This window comes from Thamnophis sirtalis, unplaced genomic scaffold (genome assembly GCF_051295495.1).
Source record: "Thamnophis sirtalis isolate CommonGarterSnake01/CBP01778 unplaced genomic scaffold, rThaSir2_p1.2 scaffold_2, whole genome shotgun sequence".
Taxonomy (NCBI): domain Eukaryota; kingdom Metazoa; phylum Chordata; class Lepidosauria; order Squamata; family Natricidae; genus Thamnophis; species Thamnophis sirtalis.
The window spans coordinates 25309153-25326549 of NW_028261382.1; the positions used below are offsets into that span (position 1 = coordinate 25309153).

The 17397-nt window shown below is 53.2% G+C and overlaps 1 protein-coding gene across 2 annotated transcripts in view; it reads left to right on the plus strand.

Annotated features, from left to right (window-relative positions):
- RXRA (retinoid X receptor alpha) overlaps window positions 1-17397 on the plus strand; it is a 98141-nt gene that overhangs the window by 60867 nt on the left and 19877 nt on the right. For both annotated transcript variants that reach the window (XM_014066701.2, XM_014066702.2), the window contains exons 2-4: window positions 2274-2521; window positions 11130-11280; window positions 11745-11924. In XM_014066701.2, the coding sequence (XP_013922176.1) occupies window positions 2274-2521; window positions 11130-11280; window positions 11745-11924 (579 nt within the window). The remainder of the gene's footprint in view (window positions 1-2273; window positions 2522-11129; window positions 11281-11744; window positions 11925-17397) is intronic.

The following is a 17397-nucleotide window of genomic DNA, read 5'->3' on the forward strand; positions in this document are numbered from 1 at the left end:
AAGTGGTGTGTGTGACCCGTCAAAACCGCGGTAGAATAAAGCGCGCCTGACGAAAGCGCATACGTGACGTCATCAGCAGCGTGACAAATAAAATTAAAAATAAATTAAATTAAAATTAAAATAAAATTAAAGCAAGCCGATTCACATAAAGGTAAGGGTTAGGGTTAGGGTTAGGTTAAGGATTAGGGTTAGGTTTAGGGTTACGTTAAGCGTTAGGGTTAGGTTTAGGGTTAGGTTAAGGGTTAGCGTTAGGTTAAAGGTTAGGTTTAGGGTTAGGTTTAGGGTTAGGTTAAGGGTTAGGCTTAGGGTTAGGTTTGGGGGGGTTAGGTTTAGATTTACGCATTAATTTTAAGTTTACCGCTCACAGCGTGCTGTTTTCATCGCGCTGTGATGACGTCACGTACGCGCTTTCGTCGAGCGCGCTTTATTCTACCGCGGTTTTGTGGTGGAACCAGTGGTGTGATCCAGGCCTGTGCTGTGGTGGGAGGAGAGTCCAGCACTGACCGTCCCATTTGTGGACCTGCAGCTGATGTGACAAGGAGCTTCAATGGGAGTGCCAGAGCGACCTCTGCCACCCAGGCTCTTGTGCCCTGGTTCTGGTGGCCACTCAGCCTCCCAGGGAGCAGCCTTCCTCTCTGTGCAGTGGAAGGGAGGGGGTGTGTGCAGAACATGTGGGGCCCTGGTTTGGACTGTCCTCTCCCCAAGGGTTTTTAGGCAAATGTTTGCAGGTGGGGGGGGGGTTTTGATGTGACCTTTGTTTTGCAAGGTACTTTACGTTTTTGGAAAGGCAGCCTGACAATGTTCCCCTTGGCCATGTCACACACTGCGCAGCACAAAGTTGGCTGCGGAAAGGAGACATTTCCCGCACAAGAGCTGATTTGCTTGGTTGCTGCATCCGTGCTTTTAAAATACTGAATTTTTGATGTGCCTTCGGGTCTGCGTTAAAGTGACTTTCCCCCTGCTTTAAAATAGGTCATTCAGTCTCTTGCTCTGCAGCTGCAGAGGGAGATTCTGATAGCAGGTCAGAGATGACCCAGTGGATCATGGCCACACTGTCCCGTCCCCCCGTCCCCCCATGCCAGAAGGGGAACTGCTCTTCCAATGCTCCCTATTTTACCCATTCCCCCACATCCTCTCTCACGGAGAGGACTGACATGTGGACGTCTCTGGGGGGAGTGTCACTGCTCTGGGCTGATGTGGGTCTCAGTCAAGAGGGCTGGCTTACCCTTTGGTCACCAGTCTCTCTCTCTCTCTCTCTCTCTCTCACACACACACACACACACACACACACACACACCCCTCACCGATGCCTTCAGGACTGGAGGCCCATCAGCACAAAACAAACTTCAGCAGGCAAAATGTCAGAGCCCAGCGCAGTGTGTCTGTGTGAGTGCATTGACAGGCTCATCTTGGGGTAGGTGGGTGTTCTCTATGCCCGTGAAGGCCACCCCCACCCCTGCCCACATGGTCCTTCAGCTGAGCCTGGACCGTTGACCCAAAACAGCTCCCTGGGACCTCTCCCTCCAACCCCAGATGCCCGGTCTTCTGTCCTTCTCCCTGGGTGTTTGTTGGGTGATGGGGTGTTATACTGAGGCTGGATGTCTTGAACCCCTGAAAGGCTGCAGAAGCTTTCAGTTGGGTGGGGATGGCCTTGGGAATCAGCCTCCACCCATCCAGATGCACCTCTCCCTAATCAGCCTGAGTTGCCTGAATCCGAGGGAGGGACTCCCTGGGTGGGAGTCTGGATGGAGGCGGCTCCAGGGAGGCATTTTGGGGCTTCCCAGGTGGGCCGAGGGACAGGAAACACTGGTGGGACTTCATGGCTGGTTCCTGCACAGCCCACAGCCAAGAAGACTTCTCCAAAGGAAATTGGGGAGGGGGCTCCCGGGGAGAGAGAAAGTCCTAAACAAGCTGGCATTTAGAGCCATTCTGGTCAAAGGTTGAAACTTATATTTCCCAATTGTCTCAGTGTGGAAATTCCCAGAGAAAATGTGCACTCCAGCCACACAACCGACGCAAAACTCTAGAGAGATTCTCTGCCTTGTAGTGGAAGAGCTTTTTGTGACCTTGATTGATTAGGAAGCCTGCTGTGGCCTCCGATGCTTCTGTGCCCTGGCCTGAGCATCTCCCCCACTTTCATTCTAAAAACATGCCTCTCTAACATGTCACAGACTCTCCTTCCCTTCTGTTGTGTGAGGAGAATGTTTGGGGTCGGAAGGGGGCAGCCTCGGAAATGCCCCCATCTCAACTCGTTTCCTTTCTTTCCTCCACAGATTTTTCCGCCCAAGTGAATTCGACCTCCTTAAGTTCTCCGACCGGCCGGGGGAGCCACATGGGCACACCTGCCCTCCACCCCTCCATGGGGCCCAGCCTTGGGGGCTCCTTGGGGTCGCCCAGCCAGCTCCACTCGCCCATCAATGGCATGGGGCCGCCCTTCTCCGTCATCAGCTCCCCGATGGGGCCTCACGCCATGTCTGGACCGTCCACGCCCGGCCTCGGATATGGAGCTGGCAGCCCACAGGTGAGTGACCGGCTGGCTGGCTGAGTTGGGGGGGGGGCGAGGGGGGATTTAGAGGGTCTGTTCTGAAGGCTCTGGGGGAGGAGGGGGAGTTGCTTATCCCTCCCACCCTACTTTTGCTCCAGGCTGCATCTGCCTCCTCAGTTGGGAGGGGCCCACTTTCTGTCTTTTTGGGGTAGATTTTCTGAGGCATTTATTAAACATGAAGAACTGCTGGGCACTGAGAGGCTCTTAGAAAAACACGCAGGGCTGGATGTGCCTTTCATTGGATGAGGATAAAGAGGCACTGTTGCTGCCCACCGGACCACATGCTGTGGGTCCTTCCTAGGGCTTTTCCCCATAAGTGCCACATTGAGCATCATGTGGGTGGTGGGCTTATAGCCTGGCCCATCTGGCACCATCTCTCCCTCCCTCCCTCCTTGTCTGGGGGCCTTTGCTGCAGGTGCTGCCTCAACGTTGTGTGTGTGTGTGTGTCCCTCTGCAGTGCTTCTTCAGAGAAAATGTGCTCTTGCTGAAGATGATGAATGATGCTGTGCAAATGGAGGCCCCCTGCCGAACCCCAGCCTGCAGCCCCTTGGCCTCCCCCTCCCCACTTTGAAGCAACTGGTCCAGGATAAGGCCCCTCATCCTCTCCCCAAGCAAGGGAGGGGCCCAAGAGGCGTGGGCTATACCCGGGAACGCTGTATGTGTGCGCGCGTGTACATGTGTGTGTGTGTATGTGTGAGATGGAGCAGGCCCTGCTGTCTACGCAGACCTGGGGCTGAGGTTTCTGGGGCAGAAGCCCTGCCCTGCAGAAACTGGATAAAAGAAGTCGGGTGCCACCTGTTACTGGCACTGTAGCTGGGAAGGAGGGGAGAGGTGACCCAGCGGGGCAGGTCAGGAGGACACGGTTCCCCCCCCAACGTTGCCACAGCTGCCTTGATGGCTTCCAGATGTTACCAAGGGTATGGGCACCTGCCAGGCGTGGCCTGACCAGCTTGAGTCACAGAGTGGTGGCCTGGGGGCCCTGGGCTGAAGCAAGGGGGCACAAGGGAGTGGCTTCCTGCAGGCTGAGTGCCCACTTCCCTTCACGTGGGGTCTCCACTTGCTGCAAAGAGGCTGGAGAGCCACGGGGTGGGGTGGAGGAATGGGTTGCCTGGTTGTGATCTACATTGCCCCTCTTTTTTCTGTGCCCTTCTGGAGGGAGATCCCCTACAGGCTCTGAAGGAGAACCCTCCCCAGGCTCTCACTGCCTGAATTACCCTTTTGGGGAACTGGGGCTAGAAGGAGCTCTGGGGGGGGGGGAGAGATTCTCCTGTTACCTGTACATACATGAACCCCCCTGCCCCCCCCCAGCTTCTGCATCACAAAGAGAACGCCAGGAGTTTGGTTTGGTGGAGGTGCAGCGCAGAGCCTCATAAATAGGTACCACTTTGGTGGGAAAGTAACAGCGCTCTGTGATGTCAGACTGGCCACATGACCCCAGTAATGTTTTTGGACAGCGCTGAAATGGAGGTGAGCACCAGAATTCTGGGAGTTGAAGTCCGTCAGGCTTAAAGTTGCCAAGGTTGGAGACTCTGGTCTATAAAGTGCACATCTCTGTCCGTTATCTTTTTCCTTTGCAACCGGTATTGTCTTGCAGAAGAATGTTCCAATTTTGCTAACTGAGGAGCCTCTTCTCTTCTGCGCTGTTGTCATCAGAGGCTTCCTTCCAGCTCCTTTCCCAGCCTCCCTCTCCAACCAGCGTCCATTGCTCAGACTTGCCAAATATCCGCTTTAAATACCTGGGGCCTGAGAGGCGGATGTGGCGGTCAGGGCCGTCTCTCTTACAGTTTAGGTGGGAGGTCTGAGGACTGAATTGTTTATTTGTCTAAAAAAAAAGACTCATCCAATCTTTGGCTGCAAAACTGGGGAATTTGAGCTGATGGACAAGCCAGCACCCCGCCCCCTTCCTTTGCCCACTCACTCCACTGCTCCCCTCTTGCCCTGTTTGGATGAGGAGCTCAAGCTTGGAGCAAGTGGGTTGGACCAACCCTGGTGGCTCCCTCGTTGATCGGGGTGGCCTGCCCTCTTGCTCCCATACCCCGCCCCCCATTACTGACCAGATAGAAGCTTCCTCTCCTTTCTAAAAAAAAATTGCACTACTTGCTAATTGTCTACTGAAGTTGGGCAGCCGATAGGTTGAAACAAATAAATAAATAAAGTAATGGCTCTACAAGCAAATTCCAGATAATTTCCTTCTACAAGAGCCAGGAGCGGGCAAGGCTCAGGGACACCAGATAGGGCCCAGAGGATGCAGATACCAGCAATGCACAGCCAGACGGACTGGCACTGGCCTTGGAGAGACCAGTCTGGGGGGCGCAGCGTCCTGTTCGTGGCTTTTACTGCCCAAATAAATCCACAATCGTCCTGCACATTAGAGATGCATCTAAATATTGGGCCTCCAGCCTTGGTTCCCTTTGAGCCAGTCATGCATCTGTGGGCCTGGGGGAGTGGAGGAAGGGGGCCACCTTTCCCTGTGCGGCTTCTTTGCTTCCTCCCTTCTGGCTGGAGATCCTGGTTTGGGCAACGGCCTCTCCTCGGGCCCTGCTGCTCACAGGGAGCGGCTTCTTTCTGGGCCATCTCCTCAGGAGGGCCAGATGGAGGCCTCCAGTTCACACCAGACACAGGAAGAAGAACAAGGAAACGGAGCTGTCTCAGGACTCCCTGAGGGGAATCTTCCAATGCTGCTGGCAGAGCGGGCAGCCCTTGGCACCTGAAGGACCAAACCAGAAACCCCAAAATGTCTGTCTAGGGAGGATCTTCTCAGCCAGCTCTGGGATTTCTGCTTCCAGCCCCCTCCCCACTTTCCCCAGCAGCTGGGCTGCCTGACCCCACACCTCACATCAGTCCCTGAAAGCCTCACCCTGAGGGGGAAATGCCTGTTGGAGATATGGACTCCCTCAGCTCCCCTTCCGCTTCATCAGGGTGCTGGAGAAGGTCTTTCTTGCAAATGGGTGGGGGTCTCTGCAGTGGAATCTCCTAGGGCTTTCCCTGGCAGATGGGGCAGCCTAGCTGCTCTGGGGGCCCTTCTGTTTCCCTTGAGGAAAGATGGGTCCAATCCCCCCATCCCCACAAGAGCCAGGACCCCCGAGTGAAAGAGCCCCACGGCCTAGGGAGGGCCTTCCCATCTTTGCTTGGGTGGTAGAAAGATTCTGCTGCTGGAAGAGCAGAGGGGCGCAGGGGGGAGGTTACCCCTTCCTTACCAAGGGGGATTTTAGGCTCCCTCAGAGGTTTCTTGAGGGCCAAGAGTAGCTGGCAGTGGAAGCTCACCCAGAGCCTGGCTTTGGTCTCTGGGCCTGAGTGTGTGAGCGCTCAAGTCGAGTCTGGACACCCAACCTCTGGGTGTTTGGAGCTGTGTGGTGAGCTGCAGTGGAATGGAGGGCCACCGGGCCCAGTTCCTTGGTGTGAGCCATGCTGGTGGGATGGATGGGTACTAGCCTCCCCCCTCACTGGGTCCTCTCCCTGGGCACCCTGGCGCTGCACCAGTGGGAGAGGAAGGCTGCTGGCGCCTGGAGGGGAGGAAGGAAGCAAAGTGGCGCCAGGCTGGGCCAAAAGGAGAACCCCTCGCGGTTGTGGGGGCGTCCCCTCCAGAGACTCTGAGTCAGCAGCTGTTCCAGGAAGCATCAGGGCAGAAATGCAGCCCCCCCCCATTGTCCTTCTCTCTGTCTCCTTCAGTGGAGCATCTCCCCTAAGCCCCTTCCCCAGAAATACCTTCCTTGGAACTTTGGTGGGGTGATAGGGAGGGGTCTTCTTGGCCCAGAGTCCCCCCAGGCTAGAAGCTCTTTTGTTCTCTTCACCTACAGGCTCCCTGGGACTGGCATGCAGAGGATGGGGGACCACCCTGGTTTTAGTGGGGGGGGGGGGTTCTGTGTGCAGGCGTAACAAATGCATGGTGGAGTTTTGAAGGTTGATGAGACAATCGCTTTGGGCTTTAATGATTACCCAGCGACTTTGAATGCTGTGTTGTTTCTAAAATGTCTTGAACTCTATTGGTTCCTTCATGAGACTTCACAGGCTGGTCCTCAGCCCCCACCCCCACCCCAGTCATGTCAAGAGCCACACTTGGATTCCCCTCGCTTGACTAATCTTCCTTGGATGCCCAAAGAGCTGCGGCTGCTGGGGCCCCTCCCTGCCAGCCTCCTGATCTCCAGGTAGTGGGGGAAGGGAGCTGGACTTCGCCCCTGGCACAGACACCCCCCCCCCCGCCCCATCTCTCTCTGGCAGCTGAGCTGAATGAGTGGGGGTTTTTGCAGGAGGAAGCAGCCGTAGGAAGAGCAGCCATGTCTTCACTGGGGGTTCTTGGCTCTGCCCGCCTCAGTGCCACCCCGCAGCCAGGGAGGCATGTTGCCCACTCCCCGGGGTGTAAGCAGCACCCCAGATCTCCCCCTTCGGAGCTTCTGTCTGGATTCCCCTGGGGGTCCAAGGTTTCCGCTTGGTGCCTGCAGTGGAAGCACCCCAGAAGAGCAGGAAGAGCAGCACTTCCATGGGGCACCACTTTCCTTTCTGCATTTGCTCACCTGGTGACGTGAGCCGGGCATGAGGGGCATTTGGGAGCTCCCAGTGGATCCGGGCCATGGGGACTCCTTCCTGGTGCTCTTCACCCCTCGGGAGAGCCAGTGTTTCCCACAGGTAGGTGGAGCAGGAGGGGCCAGCAGCTTACTGGCTGCAGATTGACTTTATGCCGGAGGTAGTGCTGTGCACTCCCCTGACAGGCTGGATTGGGGCCATACACTGCAGCTAGAAGCAGTTTCCACCCAATTCAGCTTCTCCGCCGTAGGATGGGAGGGAGCTCATTTCTTGCTTAGTTTTCCTGGTTTCTGAGCTTTTGGGGCAGGTCTCTCCATCTCTCACCCAATTTGGCCATTTGGGCTTTGTTGACTCAGAGGGTTGGCAGAAGATGAGCTGCCTGCCGTCATTGCATCCACCGTCTCTTCCCCAGAGTGCAAAGTCACCACAGCTGACCAAGCCTGGCTGCTACACAATCACAGCCACTGGCTCTGTCGACTTTGGAAAATAGCTTGAGCCCCGTCCTCTCTGTGGCAGCCCCTGAGATATTGGAAGATGCTCTCCTGTCTCCCCTGGTCCTTCTCTTCCCTAGACCAGCCATGCCCAGTTCCTGCAACCGTTCATCGCCTGTTTCAGCCTCCAGTCCCCTCATCATCCTGGTTGCTCTTCTCTGTACTTTTTCTAGAGTCCAAACCTCTTTTTTATAGTCTGGTGACCAAAACTGGATGCAGGACTCTAGGTGGGGTCTTACCAAGGCTTTATAGCACCTCATTTGATCTTGATTGTATCCCTCTGTTAATGCAGCTTAGAATTGGATTGGCTTTTTTGGCTGCTGCTGCACACAGCTGGTTTCCATTTAGCTGGTTGCCCACCAAGATCCTTCTACTAGTTCCTGCTATGCCTCCCCCTGCCCACCCCAGCCTTTCTGTCCCATGCAGCTGCCCCTGGACCCAGCCCAGAACCCCCAGCCGGAGCTTCCTACTGTCAGCCGGAGGAGAGGTGTGGATTTGTGTGTGTAGCCTGGGTTTGGAACCTGAGAAGGTCCTGGGATTTAATGGTGGAGCCCTTCAGGCTGTTGCCCGAGGTGGGCACAAATGGCACAAGAGGCCTGTGGAGGAAGGATCAGGTCACATGCCCTGGAAAGTTTGACTGAGGGCAGGAGTGGATAGAGAATTGGAACAAACTTAATAAACATCTAGAAATGTGTTTTAATAGAAATGCGATCCATTTTGCTGAAATAAATAAAGAATATTTCATATAAATCTACCCAAAGGAGGGAAATCTACTAGCTCTTTTAGCTGAATTTGTCTGCAGTGTTGGTTTCATGTGATGGAGGGAAAGGCGGCCGGGGTGGGGGGGAGAGGATCCTGGCCAGCCCAGTCAGGAGGGCTTCCTTCAGCCTGGGCAGAGCGGGGCTGGCATGTAATCTGGCAGACCGAGACATCCCCTTCCTCCTTTGTGGTGGGAAGGAGCCAAGTCTCACTTCCCAAACAGGCCTTGGGAGCCAGGAGATCGGATTCTGCTGAGGGCAGCATTTTCTGAGAGAGAAGCAGGCAGTGAAAAAAGCCCCATAAGATCTGGGAAAATTCCTTGGGAAAAAGTGAAAGTGGAGATGCAAAGAGGCCTTAGAAGAAAATGCTTGACAGTGTTCCCTCTAAGCTGCGCGGGTGCGTGGCCGTGCACGTGTCAACAAAACACCACGCAGCAGTTTGTGAGACGCCTTCCACGATAATAGGAGAGGAGAGCCAGCCTGGAGACAGCAATCAGTTCTAGGTCCACAAAGAAAGTAGCTGAGAGAAGGGGTGTGGGGGTTGGGAGAAGGCATGGGACGGGCTCTTAGCAGGCTCTTAGCAGCGGCTGCTCGGATTTGCCATTTGAGAGAGACAGAGAGAGAGAGAGAGAGAGGGAAGGAGGGAGGGAGGGAGAGGGAGAGCGCGAGCATGTGTATCCCTCCTTCCTTCAGCCCAACACTCTCGCTGGCATCCTGACCAGACGAGAGGGACTGCAGAGGGTCTCCTCGAGTCTAGGGCAGCGAGTCATTTGATGGGAAACTTGCCTCTTGGAAGGAATGACCCAGCTTGGCTCCCACTTCATCTCTCCTGCTTCGTCTTTCCTGCCTCTTCGCTTCTCCATTCGGTCGTTGGGCGGCAGATTGAAAGCGGGAGCCAAGCCGGGTCATTCCTTCCAAGAGGCAAGTTTCCCATCGAATGACTCGCTGTCCTAGACTCGGGGAGACCCTCTGCAGTCCCTCTCGTCTGGCTGGGATGCCAGTGAGAGTGTTGGGCTGAAGAAAGGAGGGATTCTCTCTCTCTCTCTCTCCCTCTCCCTCTCTCTCTCTGTCTCTGTCTCTCTCTCTCTCTCTCTCTCTCCCTCCCTCCCTCCCTCTCTCTCTCTCATTAAAAGAGAAAGAGAGTTAGTTAGTTAGTTAGTTAGTTAGTTAGTTGGCAGACTTAGTCGTTAAGTTTGTTTCTTTGTGTGTTGTGTATATATACATGTCTCCATGGATGCAATTGTGCAAGCATTCTTTCCTCTTTAAAAGAATTTCTGGATTTCTCCTCACCAAACCTTTAAGACTGAAAGAGTTAGAGTTGAAATATATAGAGATTGTCAATCGCCATACTGTTAGGTTGATAGGCAATTATGGACTATCTTGATTATATCCTCCTTAGAAAGAATATGCTACTGTATGGTTGAGAAAAAGATCAAACTTCATTCCATGGAAACCCAACAAAGTTCATAGGGAAGGTTTCTTTCTATGATGGGCTTCTTGGGCCAACAGTGAATATCAGTTATCAAAAATGTAGGTAGAAAATTAAGCAGACAGTAGGCAATTACAAAAAGGGAAGCCAACTTTCTGAATTCTGTTTCTTTGCACTTAGTGACTTATAAATAGACTAATGTTCTGAAAACCTGACCTAAATTACTATATATTTTAAATATCTGTAAAGCTATTCTGAAAAAGTTGTTCTCAAGGTATGTGATAAATTCAATAAAAAGAAGGGAATTCTTGATTAATTTAAAGAGAAATGAGAATATTGGATAGTAAATGGACAAATACAATTACCAATCAAAGAGAATATTTTCACCTCAGGGTTGAAATGAGATATTCTCTCTTACTCTTTCCTCTTCCTCTCTTTTCTCTCTGTCTCTCTCATCCTCTTTCTCTTTGTCTCTCTTCTCTTTCTCCTTCTTTTCCATTCTTCCTTCACTTATTCTTTCTTTCTCCCTTCTCTCTCCTCTTTGTCTCTTTCTGTCTCTCATCCTCTTTCTCTTTGTCTCTCTTTCTCTCTCTTTTCCCACTCTTCTGTCACTTTCTCTCTCCTTCTCTGTCCCTTTCTATCTCTCTTCCCTCTTTTTTCTTCCTCTCTTCCTCTCTCCCACTCTTTTATCACTTTCTCTCTACCGCCCAACCTGTCCTCATACTTATCTTCGACTGATCATGTTTGCAATAATTTACCTTTTCTAAATAGCACAGTTCTCTTACCGGATCCCTCTCTCACTTAAACATACACACAGACTCACTCACACTCATGCACAAAACCATTTTTCTCCATTCCAATTCAGATCCTATAAATCAATTGCTCTGTGAAACATCTGTGAAAAAAATTCAGGTGCTCAGGCATGAAAATGTGTCGCTCAAACACTATACTTTTCTACACACACTGAAAAAAAATTAAAGGGAACATTGAAAAGGTGCAGGTTGCCAGCTGGGATAGGCATCAGGAAAATGAAGAACGGGGTTACTACAAAATTGGCAGGAAGTGTCCCTCCTCCCCAATTTGCATGAGCAAAGCTATTCACAATGAAATGGGTGCCCCTCCCCAGCCTTGGCCCCATTCAGAAGCCACTCCTCCAGGGACTCTGTGTGTGTGTGTGTGTGTTTTGGGTGCCTGAAGCTTTTGCAACAGACCTCCCTCCTTAGGTGGGCTTTCCACTCTGAGGCTGCCTTTCAGGCTGGCCCACCACCTCTGAAATGGGGAGGGGGGTCAACCCTGCCCAGCCCTGGGACAGGAGGCCTGAGGAGATTTGGGGTTTCAGGGTTTCTAACCACAGCCTCCCTTTCTTGCCCCCTCTTTCCTCCCAGCTCAACTCCCCTCTGAACCCCGTGAGCAGCACAGAAGACATCAAGCCCCCCCTGGGAATCAATGGGGTACTCAAAGTGCCAATGCACCCTTCCTCCGCCATGCCCGCCTTCACCAAGCACATCTGCGCCATCTGCGGAGACCGCTCCTCAGGTAATGCCCTCCTTGCACTGTTTCTAGCTGGCATCTAACTGCTCTGCCCAGGCCTCTGCTCCCAGTTAGTCTTCAGGGAAGGCATTTCCCACAAGTGGGTGTGACTAACAGGGCTCCCCTCCCTCTGTCAAAAAAGTCCCCAAGCACCCAGGAGGTGGGCTCTCCCTGCCTGGTGGGACTCAGCGGGATGCCAAGCTGGGCAGCTAAATCTCTCCCTTTCCCACCCACTGCTTCAGATTCTGGGGCAGAGAGGCTGGTACTGCCACTCTTTGTGGACATCACTCCTGTCCCCTTAACCTTTGACCGAGTGCCTCCCTGGGTGGCGTGAAGACTCCTCTAACAAAGGAACAGGCTGGCACTTGCCCTCCCTGCACCAGAGGGCCAGGCAGAGGCCGAAGGGAAACATTTCTTGGAGGCCACCCTCCCATTTGCCCTGCCCCGTCTGTCTTCTCCCCCCCCTCCAGGCAAGCATTACGGGGTGTACAGCTGTGAGGGCTGCAAGGGCTTCTTCAAACGGACAGTGCGCAAAGACCTGAGCTACACTTGCCGGGACAACAAGGACTGCCTGATTGACAAGCGCCAGCGGAACCGGTGCCAGTACTGCCGCTACCAGAAGTGCCTGGCAATGGGCATGAAGAGGGAAGGTGAGGCCAGGAGAACTCAGACAGTGGAGGGGCGGTCATAGTTGTGAGGCCTCTGGTGGTCAAGGAAGCATTGAATGGAAGGGCTAAAAGGGAATTTGGAGGTCATCTAGACCAACCTCCCCGCAACGGGACAATTATATTGTTTTCACATTTATCCCCTGACAGTGCAGAATCAGTCCCCTCCCCCACCCCTTTGTAAGGCATTGTCTTGTTCCTTGTTTGTGTGCTGTTTGATATAACTGTCAGGCCTGCTCCACTCAGATCCCTAGGCAAGAGAGACCCTTGACTCCATTTGGTTGAAATGATAGGTTCTTTTATTAAGGATTAGTGGTTGCAGTGAAAGCAAGGCTAGGTTGGAATATTACCACAGAAAGGTTATACTTTCCCCCTTTCCACGGCCCTTCCGCCTTTGTCCCTTTTATCGGTGACCAGGTGTCCAGTTGCAAACAGCTCCAATGTTTTGGGAACCACTTAGATATTTGGCCCGTCTTGGTGCAATTTCTCACTCTGCTCCCAGGTTTGGTGTCCTTGGCGGCTGGTTAATCCCAGTGTGGTTTGATGGAGGGGAGTCAAGGCCGGGTACTTGGTTCTTAGTAACGTGGTGGTCAAGCTGAGAATGGCAATGCTTGACCCAGGACAGTGAGGGAGCCCTGCACTCTTGGGTGGTGGTGGAGAAGTCAGGAATAAGCAGAGTTTTTGTTAATCAGGAGCATTGACAGCTTAACGCCAGTCAATTCGTGTCCCTTGTTTTATTCCTCACAACTCTACATTTCTCCATGATTTCATTTTGCATCAGCATCCATCCCATGAGCACAGGACATTGTATTTTGGTGTCCCCCCATTCGCTTTGAAATACTCAGATGTGATCATAAGGACTAGACACTTAGGGTTTTGTTTTTAGTATAGTCTGCCTGTGATGAAGTAGATTTCATAGCTGTGGATTTCCCAAGAGGCAACCTTGGCACCGTCCTTTCTCCTCTTCACGAAAGCCGCCCAGGAAGCAGGTCCCTTATCTGGGTTGGGTTGAGAAGAAGGCTGGGCCTGGTTGCACCATCAAGTCAGCGGGCACATCCTTAGCCCAGCCATGCCTGTCCCCTGGGCTTGGGGTGGTCCGGTTTCCTGCAGCCATTGCCTGCTTCCCCCTCCCTATGGAACATCTCTCCTCTCTCTGTGGCCTCTTCCAGAATTTCTGACTGGGTTGCAAGGGAGGGAAATCCCATGGAGAGCATTGAGATGGGGGTGGGGTGGGAGTAAGTTAGCGCCTGCCAGGTGTAGACACATCAGCCCTTCAAAGTAGACAAGATCAGGGAACCGAAGTCATGCATGCTAATACTACTTTTATTATAAGCTTATGATAGCAGAATCTGAATGCGCCTCCCCCTCCCCCCCCCTGCTCCCTTTATCCTCCCGAGAACCAGGGAGGGTCTTGCTGGAGAAGCTTCCTCAGATTACATTTCTCTACAGGTCTCAGATTTCTCTTATCTGATCATTCTCTTATTGTCTGGGTAGTGTCTCCTCTTTCTTCTGTTCCTCAAGGCCGTTCCTGCTGGCCATTGCAAGACAAAGCAAAGCATGTCTTCAGGTTCTACAGGGCTTTTTGCCAATTGGATGAGTAATGGGGGAGTCCTTGGTGCTCTCAGAGCTTGGTTGCTTTCTTACAGACATTTCACGACCCTACTAGGCAACATCATCAGTGCTAGAACAGAGTGGGGTTTGCTATATACTAGTAGCTTTCCTTTTAGGTGGGACGCAGTGGCTCAGTGGCTAAGACGCTGAGCTTGTCAATCAGAAAGGTCAGCAGTTCGAATCCCTAGCACCACGTAATGGAGTGAGCTCCCGTGACTTGTCCCAGCTTCTGCCAACCTAGCAGTTCGAAAGCACATAGAAAATGCAAGTAGGAAAATAAGGACCACCTTTGGTGGGAATGGAACAGCGTTCCATGTGCCTTTGGCATTGAGTCGTGTGGCCACATGACTACGGAGAAGTCTTGCACTGGCTCTTCGGCTTTGAAACAGAGATGAGCACCGCCCCCTAGAGTCAGGAACAACTAGCACATACGTGCAAGGAGAACCTTTACCTTTCTTTTTTTAGTGAGCTCTGCCCTGTGGCTGGCTCTGTGGAAGGTGCTCAGCACAACAGGACCACAAGATGGGAGTGAACCCCAAGAGAAAAGTGGAATTGGGGCGAGAGGGCTTCTCTGGGACCCTGCCTGCCTGCGGGACAGCTGCTCAGGCTGCTTGTGGGGATGCGAGGGCAGCTTCTGCTGGCAAGCCCTGGCGGTCCCCCCCTTGGAGGTGGGGGCAATCATCTGCAGGTGGACTCCGGGTGCAGGCTGGCTTCACTTCTGGACCAAAGACCCCAGAGGCAAGGGATACCCCAGCAGGCAGGATAGGAAAGAAATACCTCCACTCTTTCCTGGCAACTCCTCTTCAAGATAGTCTACCTCTGCAAGAGGAGGTTCCATCTGGATAGCACCCTTCCGTACCTGCATCAGACTCAGGAAAATAGATCTGTCTGGTAAGGAAGCCATTTTGGAGAGCAATTGTTCATTTCTCCCTTTTCTGGGTTAAGAAGGGAGCCTCACAAGAAATAGAAATAATGGGAAATAAAAAGTCAGCTGGTTGTTCAAAAACAAAACTTGTGTGTGTTTGTGTGTGTGGAGGTGAGTGTGAGATCATAATGACCCTATGAAGAGGTGGGAGGTTAGGAGGGGTGGGGGGGTCTCGCCTCCTCCCCCTTTGTTCGGAAGGAGTCGCAGAGGGATGGTACTGTCCTGTGTTTGGGGCCTGGTGGGGTTCGGTGCAGAGGGCAGGCCAGCACCTCCTGCCTTGGACTCAGCCCTGGGGCCACGCAGTGCCCCACGTCTTCCTGGGCTGGGGAAGGAATGCAACCTCGGGTGCCCTCCCCCATGCACACTGAAGGCTGCCAGCTCCCTCTGAGCCCACCTAAAGCTTTCCTTGGCACTCAGGATGGGGGTGGGGGTGGGGGGAGAGGTCTGGACCTTCCCTTGTTTGATGGACCTTCTGGGCTTTATTTTAATTGATTAAGCCGCCAACTTCATTTCATGGCTCAGGGTGCTGGCAGCTATCTAATTAGAACATCAGAGGTAAAATTACAGCCACGTTTAAAACAATAACGCTCTAGGTTTGCATAGTCAAGGGGCTTGGATAAATGGCTGTGCCCCCAGCATCCTCCCCACGGCTAGCAAAGAGGCAGCTTGTTGCAGGCTGAGGCTGCCCAGGGAGAGCGGAAGTGGCCAGAGAAGGACGGCTGTAGGCACAAGAGGATCCGCAGGCGCCTCAGGCAAATGGGCAGGAGGGCTGAGCTCCCCGCCGTCTTTTGATGGCTGGTGCCCAAGTTGCCAAAACTGGGTCTTTCTCCTCCAGGTGGGAGCTAGGTGTTTTCTCAGCCAATGCTGCTCAAGGCTCTCTTGGCACCAGTCCAGGATCCAGCAGGCCCAGGAGGTGCCACCTGGCATTCTGTGGGGGGTGGGGGTGGGAACTCACCTGAGCCATATTCAGTCCTAGGTTGAAAACGATGCAGAAGACAGGGGAATTTCTGTGCGGTGGCCTTCTCCACCAGTCTGGCTAAGTTGGGAAGTGTGGGGCCTGTTTGAATTGGTGCATTGTTGTCTTTTTTAGGGGGCAGGAAACTCTGACCAGGGCTGCCAAGAGCATTAATGCTCCTCTGGCTGTGGGTAAAGTCTTTAAACGGCCTCAGTAGCCAATCCAGGCAGGGACCCAGCCTACGGGTAGTGGCACACACAGGTGCCAGAAGCCCCTCTATTGTTGGACTGTGTGATGGGCTCCGTAGGAATCGGTCCCAGCCCAAACTGTGTGCTCCGATGCCATCTGGGCATCAGCCAGAATCACAAAATACGTGGTCGCCTCCTCAGAAACTCTCCCTTGGACAGCTCTCCACGGAAGCCGCCTGGCTCCACAGAAGAGGCAGCGATGCCACGATTGTGCCTGCTATGGTCCAAAGTGCCACCTCCCCCTTAAGCCACCAGGTGAGGCCTATTACGCTCCTTTCTCTTCTCACCTCCCGGTTCCCGTCCTCCTCGCCGCTGCTGCTCTCCAAACTCGAGTGCCGAGGCCAGAGCGATGGTTTGCGGTTCTCCAGATTCTGTGGCCGGATGGAGAGTGGGGGGGGGGGAGTCCCTTTTAGGATGCTTCGTGTTCTGTGGGGCTTCCAGAAATTGCATATAAATTTGGCCCAGCTGCTCTGTCCTCGGTCTTCAGCCCTGGAGATCTGAACTCATCTGAGGTCAAGAGACACTCCCTGCTTGGGTCCCTGAGATGCCCCAGCTGGGATCCTCTTCCTTCCACCCGCCCTTCCTAATTTCCCAGGGGACCACTTATTCTCTCCTCAGAGGAGACCGCCCTCTCTCCCTCCCTGCCCGGAGCAGAGAGCTCCTGCTTGTTTTCTGTTGTTCTTTGGCTGCCTTCCCTGAGTATCTGACACACCGATTCCTTTCCTTCTTCGCTCAACGCAGCTCAGAAGCTCCTCTTGCCCCCCCTTAGCAGCATCTGAGGACTTTCCTCGCTTCTGGCCACCAGGATTCGAAGCCTCCTTCTGCCCTTCCTTGGCTACTTTTCCTGCTTCTGGTTTCTGCCCCAAGGGATAGAAGGAGCCCAGGACGCAGCATGATCAGCCCTCAGTGGAGAGGCCTGGAGGGGCTCCAGAAGAACGAGACAAATCCCTCGGCAAGCTGCAGGAACGGACCTCAAATCTGGCACAAATGCTAGCGAATGCCGTTGTTCCGGAAGGCTCAGAATGGTGGCATTGGCTGGCATTGTCCCCTCCGATGAGAAAAGCGCTAATGAACGCCAACAGTCTTTGAGAAGGCTGCCGTTTTCCACATTTTTCCATCCCAAAGGGGAAAAGGTTAGCAAGTGCCAGCATTTCTGCCCCTCCAGTGGAAAAAACATACCAAATGCCAACAGTCTGAGGATGGCATTCACCTGATTCGAGGCCTGTTCTCTCAGCGCATGGGAGGATTTTCTTTGCCTGCCTGGAGCCGAGGGAAAATCTTTCCTTGCGCGCCAGAACAGACCTCAAATCCAAACTTCTCCTCTGCTGGCAACCTTTCCTGCTGGTTTCTTCATTGACTTTCTCGGGAAGCCAGCAGAGAAAACTGGGAATGGCCATCACAAGAGGGATGGCAGGTTGTAAATCAGAATAGTTTGCCAAGCACTTGAAATGCATTCATGTGACGGGATGGCGCTGCGAAGTTTTACAATGGCCGGAAGTGCTTTAGGGGCCATAAACCACCAGTTCTTGAGGCTCCTGTAGCTGTGGACAGGGAGTAAAGGAGCAGCGGTGAGTTAAGGACTATCTGTGTTGGGTCCAGCAAAGGCCGAACAACCCTGAGAAAATAGCAGAAAAAAGATTTGAGGATAGATTTTTAGCCAGGCAAAAAAGTTCTTCATTTCCTTAGTATACAATTTCCGACCTTGATAAACTTATCAGA